This window comes from Triturus cristatus, chromosome 7 (genome assembly GCF_964204655.1).
Source record: "Triturus cristatus chromosome 7, aTriCri1.1, whole genome shotgun sequence".
Classification (NCBI taxonomy): Eukaryota; Metazoa; Chordata; class Amphibia; order Caudata; family Salamandridae; genus Triturus; species Triturus cristatus.
Genome location: NC_140590.1, coordinates 95,999,299 through 96,016,384, shown reverse-complemented (window position 1 = coordinate 96,016,384; position 17,086 = coordinate 95,999,299). Strand labels below are relative to the sequence as shown.

At 44.6% G+C, this 17,086-nt stretch overlaps 2 protein-coding genes across 2 annotated transcripts in view; both read left to right on the top strand.

The window, feature by feature from the left end:
- Window positions 1-17,086, top strand: part of LOC146808907 (phospholipase A2 inhibitor and Ly6/PLAUR domain-containing protein-like) — a 521,661-nt gene that overhangs the window by 6,841 nt on the left and 497,734 nt on the right. The window lies entirely within an intron of this gene.
- LOC146808908 (uncharacterized) overlaps window positions 10,616-17,086 on the top strand; it is a 40,722-nt gene continuing 34,251 nt past the window's right edge. The window contains exons 1-2 of the mRNA XM_085620361.1: window positions 10,616-11,834; window positions 11,989-12,134. Of these exons, the coding sequence (XP_085476487.1) occupies window positions 10,631-11,834; window positions 11,989-12,134 (1,350 nt within the window). The 5' untranslated portion in view covers window positions 10,616-10,630. The remainder of the gene's footprint in view (window positions 11,835-11,988; window positions 12,135-17,086) is intronic.

Sequence of the window (17,086 nt, the reverse complement as noted above, 5' to 3'; positions counted from 1 at the left end):
TTTATTAATCACGCATCACAATGATAGGAATTGGGGACATACATTACATTTAAACTTCTTTTTTTTACTTGATGCTACTTTCTGTTTGCTGATTTAGCACATTTACCCTTGGGTCCTCAGCCTCGCTCACTCTGGCCAATGATTTTATCCTGCGTGAGAGCTGGGAAGCACTTGTGTATAAATTAGGCACTATCATGCATTTTAAAGCATCTGGGTAAACCTGCAGAACTTATTTTTTTAAACAAACATTATACTGTGAGGAAATGTTGCTTTAATATGTTTATTTTTAAAACTACACCAAAATGAAAACAATCCAATGTAGTGAACTGGAGATATACATTTTTAAAGACTTAGCACTATATAGCACATAGAACCCTATAGCCCCTATAGCCCCATACCCGTCTAGTCTTGCTACACAGGGGCAAAGTCAAAGTTTCAGGCCGCCCGCGATGGAGCCCCGTGCAGCTACCCCTTGCGGTAGACCTCATTTAAAGTTTTACCTTTGGCTGCCTAGAAACATTTCTCAAGCTTTTTCTGCTGGGGTTCCTCGATGCTCGCACCAGTCGGGGTTAGGTGAGGGTTCGCTGGCTTGCTTTTCAGGGAGCTCCTGGTCAAACTCTGGAAGTCGGACCTCCAGGCGGGGGATTCTTGGTGATGGTCCAGGTGAGCTCTGTTAACCTGTTGCTTGCAGGGAATCCACTCTTTATTCCTCTTGTAGCAAGTTAGGTCGACTGGGCTGTAGTTCCAGACCTTGCAGAAAGCACAGTCAGTCAGAGTGCAGGGTCTGGTTTGTGCAAATCAAACTTCCAGCATGGATCCTTCTACTACTATTAGTTTCAAGTTCCAGATCTGGAAGGCTCTGCACCTCTCATATGCTTATTCAATGTTTTCTGGGGTCAAGCAGGAGGGCACTCCTGTCCAATGATGTACAGGGAAACATCCCAGAGCATGGCCACTTCCTCCAAAGTGTGGCATAAAAATTTCCCAGAGAGCACTAGTCCTCCAAAATTCAATATGGCTGAAATCTCATCAGAGGAGTAGGAACCAGTTATGCTAGCCTCCAGTATGGCTCATTTGTATAGCTCTCCCCCCACCTGCAAATTCCTTCCTTAAGTCTGTCATCTGGTTGAGTTCAGAGGGGATGGCGTAGAAGGACCTGGCCTTTTCTGCCTGTCCCTTACTTCCTTTGAATCTCATGGTTTACGACCTCACCCCTCTGCTCTGGCATTCCTGTTTAGCAGAGTCCTCTCCTGCTATATAGCCTTTCTCCCTGAGTGCCACTTATCACATCATGAAAGCAGCCTGGCTAATCCTGTTAACTCTGACCAGTCAGGGAAGACTACAGGATGGCTGAATTTTGGCTTACAGAGAAGAGAATCTTATAATTTATTTTCTTTACATTTCAGGATAATTTCATCAATATCATATTGTTGGATTTATCAATACAATTCTCCTAAAAACGTGACTGATATTTTTCTGTAATCCCTAGCGTTAGTTATGACTTCATAAACCATTGCAATGTTAACTTATGTGGCTGGAGAACTGCAATGGGGGAAATCTCCAACACCGGGGCTTATAAAACATCTTTTATAAGGACCCTGCTCCAAGCTACATGACTCCCCATCCCTGGGACACCTAGGGGAGACTTTATGGGCTCTAAATATGCAGAAATAATGTGGATCCTCACTTCACAGAGCTCCTGGATTTTTGGAAGCACTTTACTGCAATGGAGGAAGTTAAATCTGCAGTTTCTCTATCTCCAGGGCATATAAAACACATCCTCCTTATAAGTAACTGATCTCCATACCTGGGGGTACCTAATATGCCAACATATTGTAGTTTATTAATTTGTAAGTGCCCCTACCATCAAAGTCGAGTTTGGGCACAGTTTATATTTAAAAGCAGTCCTGCAACAGATGCCTGCTTTTAAAATGACCTCATGCCTTCAGTAGTGCACACATGCAAGTTCTGAAAGTGCTTCTGGCCTTTAACCTGCCATGCCCTATTAAATACTAGGAGCGTTAAGGTAGTTTTAATCCCACTGACCCATTATTTACTTGGGGATTATAGGATAGGTCATATCAATCATAGGGATACCCTAACCCATAGTGTAGCCTAATGTGTGTGTGTTTTATCTGTGTTTTCACCATGGCACTGGACCAGGGCCTGGTTGAGATCTTGGTATAAAAAGCCTGGGAATGACATAAACACAGAGCTTAATGCCTTATTGGTTATTGGTTCAGTGTATTGATTGCACATATTGTATAGGTTCACCATAATGATGCATAATGTTTGGTTGATCACTGCAATAATGACAATGATCCCTGCTATAGGTACCCTAATGTGGTTTATTATGAAGCAACATGATTAAACTATCTTGGTATATTTGGGTGACCCCTCTAGGAGGACACCAGTGATTGCACAATGTCTTCTATTGTATGTTCCATCTCTGTATTGCCTTGCCCACTTGCGTAATCTAAACTTACGCACACCACTTACACAGAAACTCCGACACTCCTCTGGAGGTATAATGAGCTTTATTAGTATTGTAGACAAGGGCAGTAAGTCACTGAAGCTAGTAAGTTCTTAGGCACCAAGTGAAAGACAATCAACAATGAATACACCACACTTCATATATATATATATTCACTTAAAAAAACATAGGTTTCACACATGTTATAGTTAGCTGGACATTTCACTCGTAAAAAACCAATGAAATTCCCCCGTTATAGTTAGTGCAGGCAACTATAACTCACGCGGCCGCAATCCTCTGCTGATGATGTCAGATGTTACATCACAGTATTTAGACACCTATTTACCCATGTCTTCTTCCATTAATCTTTAGCTATACATATATTACATATATTTATTTTTCATAAAGACACATATGTCATCAGTGATGTAATATCTGATGTCATCAGCAGAGGATTGCAGTCGCGTGAGTTATAGTTGCCTGCACTAACTATAACGGGGGAATTTCATTGGTTTTTTACGAGTGAAATGTCCAGCTAACTATAACATGTGTGAAACCTATGGTTTTTTAAGTGAATTTGCAAGGTTTTTTAAATGCTAATTCGTAACTATAACGTGTGTGAAACCTATGGTTTTTTCAGTGAATTTGTACGTTTTTTTAAATGCTAAGTTATTTATTTATAATTGTATTTTTTTTCCAGGTTTTTCACCTTGCGCGCACCGTGCGCGCACAGTGCGCGCGCTTTGGGCGCTCGGTGCACTTCGCGCACCGAGCACCCACGGTTCGCAGTGCGTGCCGTGCGCACGCGCGTTGCGCGCACCTCGCGATTTAAAAAAAAAATAATAATTGTTTTTTTCTCACTTGGGGGTCCTTCTGTGACCCCCTGACCAAGGCTAGGGGGTCAGGAACTGTACACTCTGCCCCCTTTTCACGTTCTCCACCTTTTTTTTTCACCCCCTCAGACTGCGAGAGACAAAATGGCGGCCGACACTTCCTGGTTTCGACCGATTCGAATGTTTACTAAGATCTAACAACCAATCAGAATCGCACTCGCGCACGGCAGCGTGCACGTAATGTAAGTTTACCGTACGCGCACGGTGCGCGCTTATAGATATATATATGCTTTTAAATGCTATTTTCTCAGGAAATACTGAACAGATTTACACCAGACCTGCAAAAGGCACATCCCTGACCTGAGGACTACCTCTCTGCCAAATTTCAAGTAATTCTGTTCAGCCGTTCGGGCTGTAGCTTGGACTGAAGGTCCTATGGAAAAATGCATGGGGAAAACGCGTTTTGGGACCCCCCCTTTTTCTCAGCCCCCGCTTGACGAATCCCCCCGAGACTTTCAGGGAAGGAGCGGAGCGCCCCACCTATTTTGAAAATTTCGCGAGGATTCGTCAATCGGCGCCAAAGTTATTCCAAATAGAATGTTGCGGATTTCCTATGGAAACACGATCCTGACTATATCTATCTACTGGCGACTGCCAGTAGATAATATATATAAATATATATATATATATATATATATATATTCACTTAAAAAACCATAGGTTTCACACATGTTATAGTTAGCTGGACATTTCACTCGTAAAAAACCAATGAAATTCCCCCGTTATAGTTAGTGCAGGCAACTATAACTCACGCGACCGCAATCCTCTGCTGATGACGTCAGATATTACATCACTGTATTTAGACACTTATTTACCCATGTCTTCTTCCATTAATCTTTAGCTATACATATATTACAAATATTTATTTTTCATAAAGACACATATGTCATCAGTGATTTAATATCTGACGTAATCAGCAGAGGATTGCGGTCGCGTGAGTTATAGTTGCCTGCACTAACTATAACGGGGGAATTTCATTGGTTTTTTACGAGTGAAATGTCCAGCTAACTATAACATGTGTGAAACCTATGTTTTTTAAGTGAATTTGCAAGGTTTTTTAAATGCTAATTCGTAACTATAACGTGTGTGAAACCTATGGTTTTTTGAGTGAATTTGTATGGTTTTTTAAATGCTAAGTTATGTATTTATCATTTTATTTTTTTTTCAGGTTTTTCACCTTGCGCGCACCGTGCGCGCACCGTGCGCTTCGCGCACAGTGCGGGCGCTGTGGGCGCTCGGTGCACTTCGTGCACCGAGCACCCACGGTTCGCAGTGCGTGCCGTGCGCGCGCGGTGCGCGCACCTCGCGATTTAAAAAAAAAAAAAAAAAAATGTTTTTTTCTCACTTGTGGGTCCTTCTGTGACCCCCTGACCAAGGCTAGGGGGTCAGGAACTGTCCACTCTGCCCCCTTTTCACGTTCTCCACCTTTTTTCTTCACCCCCTCAGACTGTGAGAGACAAAATGGCGGCCGACACTTCCTGGTTTCGACTGATTCGAATGTTTACCGACATCTAACAACCAATCAGAATTGCGCTCGCGCACGGCAGGGTGCGCGCACAGTGCGCGCACGGTGCGCGCGTATAGATATTGATATGCTTTTAAATGCTATTTTCTCAGGAAATACTGAACAGATTTACACCAAACCTGCAAAAGGCACTTCCTTGACCTTATGGCTACCTCTCTGCCAAATTTCACGTAATTCTGTTAAGCCGTTCGGGCTGTAGCGTTTTGGGACCCCCCCTTTTTCTCAGCCCCCGCTTGACGAATCACTCCAAGACGTTCAGGGTAGGAGCTGAACGGAGCGCCCCATTTGTTTTGAAAATTTCGCGAGGATTCATCAACCGGCGCCAAAGTTATTCAAAATGGAATTTTGAGATTTCCTATGGAAACTAGGTTGTAACTATAACTATCTACTGGCGACCGCCAGTAGATAATATATATATATATATATATATATATATATATATATATATATATATATATATATCCACATGAAAGTGCTCAAAGCTTGAAAGAGCCTCACGCAGTGTGTTTTCTTTCCCTCTTTATTGGCGGACTGCAGGGTAATAACACAGCTAGTTTCAGCACAATACGCCCATTATCGCCATACGCGTTTCAGGAGCCTCGTCCCTTGTTCACTGGCTAGGCATCATGGAGAACAGGTAGGTGGAAAATGACACTGCCTCGCATTCTCAACGTCCAACCAACAGGACACACTGCTCCTTCAGCACTTCGTGCATCATCGGTGCTGGGGATCCACTCTGTCAGTCGAGGGGCTCTTTCGCGACCGGAGCAGGCCGCTTACAAGAGACAATATTAGGAGGAGCATGGAGGTACCTACTAAAGGATTATGAACTTCAAAGACCACAAAGCACTGAGTGAACACGCCCATAAGGGCGGGACTGATAAATAAGCTGCGAGTGCGGCGTCATTTTCCACCTACCTGTTCTCCATGATGCCTAGCCAGTGAACAAGGGACGAGGCTCCTGAAACGCTTATGGCGATAATGGGCGTATTGTGCTGAAACTAGCTGTGTTATTACCCCGCAGTCCACCAATAAAGAGGGAAAGAAAACACACTGCGTGAGGCTCTTTCAAGCTTTGAGCACCTTCATGTGGATATATATATATATATATATTACCTACTGGCGGTCGCCAGTAGGTAGTTATAGTTAGGACCCTGTTTCCATAGGAAATCCGCAACATTCTATTTTGAATAACTTTTGCGCCGGTCGACGAATCCTTGCGAATTTTTCAAAATAGGTGGGGCGCTTCGCTCCGCTCCTACCCTGAAAGTCTCGGGGGGATTCGTCAAGCGGGGGCTGAGATAAAAGGGGGGTCCCAAAACGCGTTTTTCCCATGCATTTTTCCATAGGACCTTTAGACACAGCTACAGCCCAAACGGCTGAACAGAATTACTTGAAATTTGGCAGAGAGGTAGCCATAAGGTCAAGGAAGTGCCTTTTGCAGGTCTGGTGTAAATCTGTTCAGTATTTCCTGAGTAAATAGCATTTAAAAGCATATATATATGTGGGCGGAGCCTAACCACACATCTCATCCTGAGATCTGATTGGCTGTCAGCACTTCATCCAAGAAGTGTTGGCAGCCATCTTGGGACCAATATACATGATAGCACCTCATTAAAAAGCATTGCAGTTAATAGAAGGTTTTAAGACTTTAGTTACATTATAAATCATTTGTTGATGGTACCATACTCATTTTAGGAATTGTGGTATGTTCTAAGGTGATTTCACCATGTGAAAAAGCCTTCTGCTGGGATATCATGATTGAGAGAAAAATATTTTCTCATGCTTTTACCACAGAGGTTTGGAAGGTGATCTATAGGCTAAACTGAGAGCTTATTTTCTGTAAATTCACATTATCTTTCTCAGTCATGTGAGAATGAAGTCTGACATTCTCAGTAAAACATGTACATCCAACAAGGGCAGAGACTGTCAGTTGATTCCTTTGTGTTCTACTGCAGCTTCCCAGAGTGTTCCAAAGAACTACTAGAGCGCTAACAGTCCTACTTATGATAAACGTATGGCACACCTGAAGCCATCTTGCTTGGATTAAAGTGGTAACTCTTAAAACATTTAATTTAAAAAGGAACAAAATGAGGGGGTTCATTTTTCCATAAAAAGTATGATTAGTGCTGCAGAAAGAAAAATTAGGGCACATTTTGAGTGACTTCTCAAATCCTCTTCTATTTCATTAAAAAATTCTGACATGCAGACTGAAACATGCACTTTCAATACCAGCAGCAGTTTTCCCTGGTGAGCAGTAGCTTTACTACAGTGATCTAATGAGCAAAAAGAGTGCTAACATTCTGAATTTATGGCAAATGTGTGACACATCTGAATGCCTTCTTGATGGAATCAAAGTAAAAAACTGAAAGTATTTCCTACTGAGGAGACTGCAGTAAATGAGGAAATTAGGAAACTTCATAACAAATAAGTCTCCCAAGATGGCCACCAGAGACAAAAGAGCCCAAATGTAGCCCAAATATCACCCAGATGTAGCCCAAGTATAGCCCAATGACAGAATGTCCCAGAATGTTCTTAAAAACAACTAGAGCGCTTACTGTCTTCATTATGACAAAAGTATGGCACACCTGAAGCCATCTTGATTGGAATAAACTGGTAAAACTTAAAACATTTAATTTAAAAAGGAACACAATGAGGAGGTTCATTTTGCCATAGAAATTATGATTAATGCTGAAGAAAGAAAATGAGGGCACATTTTGAGTGACTTCTCAAATCCTCTTCTATTTCATTAAAAAATTCTGACATGCAGACTGAAACATGCACTTTTAATACCAGGAGCAGACTTCCATGGTGGAGTAGTTTTACTACAGTGATCTAATGAGCAACTAGAGTGCTAACATTCAGAATTTATGGCAAATGTGTGACATATCTGAATACCTTCATGATGGAATCAAAGTAAAAAACTGAAAGCATTTCCTACTGAGGAGACTGCAGTACATGAGGAAATTAGGAAATTTCATAACAAATAAATCTCCCAAGATGGCCACCGGAGACAAAAGAGCCCAAATGTAGCCCAAAATCAACCAGATGTAGCCCAAATATAGCCCAATGACAGAAGTGTGCAAAACACTTATTATTTTGTGTTTTTGCAGTGTTATATAGTGCAGACTTGTCAGGTATTGGAGTGCTTTACATGAGCATTGGTTACATCACAAAAGAACAAATTCATTTTGGTTGTAGACATGGGGAGACTAAGTGATTTGACCAGAATCACAGAATGTCGAGCTGAAGCAGAAACTTCAACCTGGTTCCCCAGTTGCAAAGTCTGCAGTTCTGGAAGTAACACCACATCCTCTCCCCTAAGTGCAACATTTAATCAAGTGGTCAACTGGATAAAAAAACATAAAGATAACAAATAATTTAAAAGTGCTTTGTCGCTATTTGAAAACTCAGAAAATATGTCCTTATTTTAGTCTTTTAGAGCACTAACCATAATTTTGATGCCAATAAGACCCTCTCATATATGTAATTTCTAAAGGAAATGCTCTAGGTATTACAGTTTTGATTACATCAAGATGATGTCAGGCGTTCCACACTTTTGTAATAAATATAGAATGTTAGCAATCTAGTTGTTCATTAGGATACTGTTGAGAGGCAGAGGCCAGGGGCACGGACTCTGAAAATTGAAGGCAGGTAGGAGGGTGCAAAGGCAACAATTTAACCACACTGAGCAGGCAGGAAGGGCCGTGGAAGCACAACAGACTATGGAGGGCAGTGGAAAGGGGGGCAGGGGCAACAAACCAACAATACAGGACTTGCAAGAGAGGCTGTTGGAGGGAAGATCTATTACGGGTCAAGGAAGCTAGGGGCGGTCCCCAGATCCCCAGGAGCCACCACAGAACTGAGCAGGAGAGTGAGTCAGGGACAAAAGGGGCACCTTAATTTGAGCCGGGGTGCCTAGGAACGCTTGCTCCAAAAATGAAGAAAACAGACATATGAGACATGGAATTGGAGGCAGAATACAATGGCAGTTTAATGAGAAGATGCAACTTCAAAGAAACCGCAGAATAGAGACATAAAGTACAAAATACAGAATCCAGATAATCATACAGCTGTCATAATATTCTCTGTATCTCAATTAATGTACTGACAGAGAGAGAGAGAAAACACATCTATAAATGCATCATGAGAAACAAGTTACACCAAGGAAAATGTTACCTAGGAACACTCACGTTTACTCTTAGAGCAAGCATTCCTGCAATTACAATACAAAATCTTTTAAATGCAAAAGTAAAGAGAACAATGGTTAAACATAACATGACATTTCATATAGGTAAAATAGAATAAGATACTTCAAGCAAAGCAGAGCAAGACATTTTAAGCAAAGGAAGACAAGAGCTCCCAGCTCTTGGGGAAAACCTGCACTGCCTGTTAACCTACATACAGACGGCGAGGTAGTCCGTCGATATCTGTGGGTGCTCCCTTTTTATATCATTTTGTGGGCTCCTTTGCACGCTACATCTACCTACGTATGCTACCCAAAAGCTTCGTCTGCAGATTTTACCAGACATTTCGTCATTTACCCACTTAATGCTGACAATGGACTGGGTGAAAAGGTCAGTCTCTCAGGCCAATCGCTTATCGTAAGTTCCATAGAGCAAGCAGAAAATAATGGGTATTGTACGGGAATTCAATATATTTATGTATAAAATCTCCTCAGTTCTCCTAACTTGACACTCTGCGGTTGCCACTTCCTTAAAAGCGGGAAACCTGCCCAGGAAGCAAGTACCAGTCCAGGATGCAGCCTACTGTATGTCGACAGCTTCAGGGGGATGTTGAACTTTGATACCGAGCACGGAGCACTCGGGTAGGGTGGGGGCTACTAGTTTGGATCAGAAGGCCTCGCAGACCTGCCTTCAGACTGCTATACACTAAAATTGCAGAGCTATGGTCAATTTAACAAAGAGGCCTACATATTGAACAGAAGGGCCTACACAGGGGTTTTATGCTGGCTGAGTGGTAAGGATGTCTCAGGATAATTTTATGGCAAGACCGGAGGCTCCTATTATGCTTTCTTTTCTTGCTTTATTCCAATAGCAGCAAGATAAAACTACTCTTCCCAGAAGGCTTGGAGAAACAACTACCAGCCAATGGGAAACAAAGAAGCAAATACTGACCAATCACATCATAGATAATAGTATAAGGTGTATCGTGACTGCAAACAGCCCTCTTTTCTTGCTGCTCGCAGTCAAGATAAGTACCTTTTTTCCTGTCATTCATATGAAGTTAATTAATTCGAATTACTGTCATGGTATTGTTCTGTTTATGGTATTTTTGGCCTTTGTAGCGCAACTTGTTGCTCCCGTTTTCTTCGCGCTCTCACACGCGCACACAACTTTCAGTTTACGTTCCCCCCCGTGCCCTGCACGCATTGCCTGCCCCTCGCGCGCCTCTCTCTCACCGGTTTCCGCCTCCTCTGTGGCGCAGCGCTCCAGAACGGCTCCTCAGTTCGACGCGCTGTTACCGGCTCCTCACCACGTTTCCTTCGTGTATATTTCACACGCCCCCTAAGGGGAGGGGTTTCTTCTTTTTCATACGCCCACTCCTTTTCTCTGCACAAGCATAAATTAACCCTTTCTTGTCAGGTTTTGAACAGGCTCCAGTTTATTTTTCATAATGCAGGTTTCTAATGAGCCTCATGACAATGAAGGGGAAGAGTTCAAAGAAGATTTGAGCTCTTTTATTAATTCCTCAGTGGAGACTGCGGTCGAAGCTTCTATGAAGCGTTTTTCCAAGACTATGGAGAACTCTCTCTTAAGTATAATGACCAAAGCAATGGCCCAATCTGCGGGGGATAGCAGAAAACTTACAGTGGTACACTCCAAGGTTTCTTCTTTGGCGTCAAGAGTGGTTGGTGAGTCTTCCTCACATATGACAGAGGACGTGGTTCCTCCCAGGCCTCCTGTTCAGGAGGGGTTAAAAAGTTTATCTGGTAAACGCAAGGTTAAGTCCAACAACCCGGAGGTACCACAGAAATTGGTCATTTCAACAATTCACGACACAGATGATGATATGGATGACGCCACTGACCTTGATGATATTTTTGATATTGTGAGTCCTTCCCCTCCTAAGAAATTGAAACTCGACGCTTTTGCGTCGGAGCCGGTGCTGGATCCTGAAGGTACCCCTCTCTTTGACCCGGCTTCTATCAGGCATCCTAATTCTACCGAATGGTTTCCTATTGACCATGTCGGAGAGTATATAACCTCCAGACTTCGTCTCCCTTTAGACAAAACTGTCCGGGCCAAATTAAAGTCCGAGTGTCCTAAGCCCTCTCTCCCTTCTCACATAACTTCTACCCCTGCCATTGATCAACCTCTCCTCACTTTCTTCTCGAAGTTTGGCAAGGACCCGCGCAAAGGCGTGGATAAAGCTTGGTCCTCCTGCCAAGACAAACTGCTTGATTTGGTGGGACCACTGGCCCGCATCTTTGATTTAGCTGAAACAGCTCGTCTGGATGGGACAGACCTTAACCCAGAGGAGATTTCGCTGTGGGTCCAACGCGCTTTTTGTCTCCTGGGAAACACTAATGCGGCCTTGACTCATGAGCGCCGCAAGGGTCTCTTAATAAAGTTAGATCCCAAGCTTGCCAACCTTGCCCCCCTAGATCCTGGCGTCAAGGCTGATGGTCTTCTCTTTGGAGATTCGTTAGTAAAGGACTTAAGTCGGTTTGTCACCACCTTTGCCTCATTGGACAAGGCGCAGCAGTCCATCAAGAAGGTCTTTCCTTCTCGGGTTTTTGGCAGGGCCGGAAGAGGCAGGAGCCGCTCTACCGGCCGTGGTTTCCAGTCCCAAGGCTCCCGTGGTGCCTTCAACTCCAACCAGCAGGATTTCAAGCCCCAGTTTTACCCCCAACGAGGTCGAGGTTACAGGGGCAGGGGCCAACGTGGCTTCCGCCACAACAACAACAACTCCCAACAAGGTGAGTGCAGTTATTCCTGTGGGGGGTCGTTTAGCCCTTTTCCTTCACAGATGGCAGACTCTCACTGCGGATCCATGGGTTCTCGACACCGTCCAGGGTTATCGTATCGAGCTTTACGCTCCTCCTTTTCAACATGTTCTTCCTTCCCCTCTAGTGTTCTCAACAGAAATGTCACTGCTGGTCACCTCGGAAATACAGGCCCTTCTCTCCAAAAAGGCTATTCTGGTTTCCCCCTTCGATCCCTCCGGCTTCCTCAGCACTCTTTTTCTTGTTCAAAAGAAAAACAAAAAGATGAGACCGGTGATCAATCTCAGATTCTTCAATCGGTTCGTGGTTTATCGCCACTTCAAAATGGAGACGATTCTTCACTTGCGAGACACTTTGCGTCTAAACGATTGGATGTCCGCATAGATCTCCAAGACGCTTATCTTTCTGTTCCTATTCACGAATCGCACACAAAGTTCCTCCAATTTCAATGGCAAAACGTCACTTATCGTTTTCAATCTCTGCCCTTCGGTCTTTCTTCAGCACCCTGGTGCTTCACAAAGGTAATGAGACCGGTCGTAGCTTATCTACGATCTCTGGGGATCAGACTCATCATTTATCTCGACGACATTCTCCTCATGAATCTAGACAAATCGGCATTATTGAACGATCTCAACACTACACGTTCTCTTCTTCTCGAATTGGGGTTTCTCCTCAATTTAGAAAAGTCCTCTCTCATCCCGACTCAGAGCATGGAGTTTCTGGGGTTCCGTATAGATTCCCCCCTGGCTTCCCTGTTTCTTCCTCAATCCAAGATCTCCACAATTCAAACGGAGATTTCCCAGGCTCTGCGCCGTCCACTCATTTCTCTCAGAACCCTTGCGAGAATAGTCGGCCTTTTATCAGCCTCCATTCAGGCTATCTTCCCAGGTCCCCTCCATTATCGCGCTCTTCAGCGCCTAAAGATCAGGCATCTTCGGCAAGGTCTCGCTTACTCCGATCAAATAGAATTAGATCTCGAATCTCAACTGGAACTGCAATGGTGGTTAAACCACTTGGAGGCTTGGAACGGCCGAACCATCTTCGCTTCCGCCCCAGATCTTGTATTAGAATCCGATGCAAGTCTGTCGGGTTGGGGCGCCCATTGTGGACCAATATCGACTGGCGGTACATGGTCAAAAGAGGAGTCCAAATTGCACATCAACTGTTTAGAGATGCTTGCAGGTTCCTTTGCAATCCAGAGTCTGGCAAAAGACAGAGTAAGTTGTACCATCCTTCTACGCATGGACAATGTTTCTGCGGTTCGTTATATAAACCATCTCGGTGGCACAAAATCGAAGGCTCTAGCAGATCTGGCAAAAAGCCTTTGGGAGTTTTGCCTTTCCAACAGACTTTCGCTCTCTGCGGAATATCTCCCAGGAGATCTCAACGCTGTGGCCGACTGGCATTCTCGCTTCCTCCGGGATTCCAGCGACTGGAAGCTTCTTCCCTCCGTGTTTCTCTCCCTCTCTCAGTTGTGGGGTCCTTTCTCAGTAGACCTTTTTGCTTCCCGTCTCAATTCCCAGTTGCCTCATTTCTTCAGTTGGCGTCCGGATCCTTTGGCTCTGGCGACCGATGCCTTCCTCCAAGATTGGTCCCTTCACCTCAATTATGCCTTTCCTCCTTTTCTGTTGATCAACAGGGTTTTATCGCAGGTGCGTCGCCAAATGACATCTCTGGTAATAATAACTCCCTTTTGGCAGTCCCAGATTTGGTTCCCGTCTCTCCTGGAATTGGCGGTAGACTTCCCCGTCCTTCTTTCTCCTTTCCCCAATCTTCTCTCGGATCCTCAGGGCAACCCCCATCCTTTAATGGTCAACCAGTCTTTGACGTTGTCCGCCTGGAAAATTTCCAGCCTTCCTCTTCTGATTTCGTCATTTCACAGGAAGCTTCAGTCTTTATTAGTCGAGCATGGGCCCCTGGCACCTCCAAGGCTTACAAGTCCGCCTGGTCTCTTTGGTCAAGCTGGTGTCTGCAGAAATCTGTCGATCCCGTTTCAGCCTCTTTAAACTTTATGGTTAACTTCTTAGCCTCTGAGGCTAGCTCGGGTAAATCCTATCGTACCATCAACCTCTATAGATCTGCCATTTCACTCAATCATACCCACATTGATGGAAAACCTGCGGGGGCGCATCCCTTGGTATGCAGACTATTAAGAGGAATTCGTTTTTCAAAACCTCCTTTGGCTAAGTATTCTAGTTTATGGGATGTCAATTTGGTTTTGCAATTGTTTTCTACCTGGCCTGATAACTCTGCTCTTTCATTAAAAATGATCTCAGCTAAACTTACTATGTTATTATGTTTAATTTCCATTAAACGAGTATCTGATGTGAAGGCCTTAGATGTTTCTTCTAGACAATTTACTCCTACTGGTGTAATGTTTCATATTCATAAACGTACCAAGACCAATTTACAGTCTGTGTTCTATCCCTATTTTCCCTCCAATCCCAAATTGTGTGTAGGCCAATGTTTAAAAGTTTATGAAAGTAAGACCTCTGCTCTCAGGACTTCCTCCAGCTCCCAACTCCTTATTTCCTTTCGTAAACCCTTTCATCCTGTTTCTGCTGCTACCTTGGCCCGTTGGGTTCGTTGGGTCATGTCCCTGGCAGGTATTGACGTCTCTGTTTTCGGAGCTCATTCCACTAGAGGAGCCATGGCTTCTAAAGCCTTTTGGGCTGGCTCCCGTCTGGAGGATATCCTGAAGTCAGCAGATTGGTCTAATGATTCAGTGTTCCGTACATTTTATTGCAAACCTGTTCTTACTGCTTCTTCTATGGTGGTTGATATGCTTTAAACAAGCATAATAGGAGCCTCCGGTCTTGCCATAAAATGTAGATTTTCCTAATAATTTATGACGGAAAGTCCTAATTTTATTAAAGACACGGAGGCGAGTATTATCCCGCCACAACACTTCTAACTGGTGTTCTCCCTCCCCACAGGAACTCCAGCGCTGCCACCGGCATCATCCTGAGGTCCTCATGGATTCTATCAAGATCATTCCTTCTGATACGGCACCTTCTGTCCTTGGACTGGATCTTCTCTCCGACTCTCCTCTGGTGGTCTTCGGAAAAGAACTTTTTACGTGGACTTTGACTTTTTGCATTTTGTTCTCTGTTTCTCCTTTATTTTTCCATACTCTATGATTGCTCGCATAAGAAAAGAGGGCTGTTTGCAGTCACGATACACCTTATACTATTATCTATGATGTGATTGGTCAGTATTTGCTTCTTTGTTTCCCATTGGCTGGTAGTTGTTTCTCCAAGCCTTCTGGGAAGAGTAGTTTTATCTTGCTGCTATTGGAATACAGCAAGAAAAGAAAGCATAATACTCGCCTCCGTGTCTTTAATAAAATTAGGACTTTCCGTCATAAATTATTAGGAAAATCTACATTATATAGCAACACAGGACCCGCTGGTCAATTTAATACGGCCTACAAATGCAGCTGGCAGGGCAAGGACAAGGGTCTCATACTTCAGGTGTGGACAGAACGGGCCAGGGGCCCCCTGTGATACAAAATCTACCCTCCTTCAAGGCTGTGGCAATGTAATAGACCATTGTGGGCAGAAGGAAGAGGCAATGGTAGTACAACCATACATGCCAACAGACCCGATTCAGCCAGGAAACGTCCAATGTTTTTAAGCTCAAATGGGCTTTATTTGATCTGTCTCCTGTCTACAATATCCTCTTTTTCAATGTAACTCAAAGGGGAAAATCAATACCCCAGTTTTTTTTCAAAATCTCCCTCTTACCAAGTTCAAAATGTTCGCAAGTATGGTACATTGGATCATGGAAGGAAATGGGATAGGGACATGGACTTGGATAACAAAGGACAGGAGGGACATGGAGAGGTGCACCAAACTGACCCTGCAGGGCAGGCATCAGGGTTTGCAGCAGCACAATACACCACACAGGGCATGCAGGACGGGAGTGCAGCACAACAATCCATAGAAAGCAAGAGGGAGGGGACAGGACCATGCACATGGACAACAGAGAACAGAGGGGCAAGAGGCAATGGTAGCTAGCTGACCATAATGGACAGACAGGAGAGAAAGCTGCAGCATAACAGACCATAAAGGGCAGGAGGGACGGATCAGGGGCATTACAATGGAACAGATAAGCCAGGAGGGAGGGAGTAGGGCTGGGGGTAAGGGGGCAGGGCAGGAGCAGCAAGATAGCCATGGAGGTCAGGCAGGATGGGCACTAGAAGCAAGACACACCATGAAGAGCAACAGTGAGACTGTGATGGCATACACACAGACCATGGAGGGAAGGTGGGAGGGGGTCAGGGGCAGCTAACTGACCACACAGGGAAGGTGGGAGGGGCCATGGCAGCACAGAAGACCATGCATGGCAAGTGGGAGGGTTAGTGGCAGCACAATGGCTATGATGGGCAAGAAGGAGGGTGGAGGGGCATGCACAAAGGACAATGGAGGATAGAAGGGAGGGTCAGGACCTGTGCACAGACAAGAAAGTTCAGGGGAAGGGACCTCACAACAGACCACACGGGGCAGGCAGGAGGAGCAGTTGCAGCACAACAGACCAGGGAGGGCAGAAGGGTGTGGCAGTACAATGGACCATGTAGGACAGGAGGAAGAGGATAGGGGCATGGCATGTGGACAGGCAGGGTGGAGGTGGCAGGGACAGGTTACAGTCATCTGACAATGCTAGGCAGGTGGGAGGGGAGTGGCAGCTCAACAGAACACTCAGAGTAGATAGGAGTGGCAGGTCCATGGGACATGGTGGGCAAAAAGGATGGAGCAGGGGCATGCACAAATACATCGGAGGGCAGGGGGAAGGAGAATAGGGGCAGCAAGCTAAGCACAGAGTTTAAGCAGGAGGTCAATAATGGGGCATAGAATTGGGCAATGGAGGGCAGGAGGAGTGGACTGGTACATCATACTAAATTGAGGGCAGTGGCAGCACATCAGACCATGCATGGCAGGAGGGAGGAGGCTAGTCCATGGATTCACACAACAGAGGATAGGGAGGAAGGGGATGGGGCAGCAAGCTAACTGTTCAGAGAAGGCGGGTATTAGGAACTTTATTGTTTTTAAAACATTGTGTCTGTGCGAACTACTTAAAATATAAACAAGTATGCAGCATAATCTCACTTTTATTCAGGAAGAAGAGGACGTTTGTGACTGTGACTCCGGGCTCACTTGGCAGAAACACCCCCTGACCCTCCACCCCCTATCGCAAAATGTAATGCCCGTGAAAAGGGTAGGTGA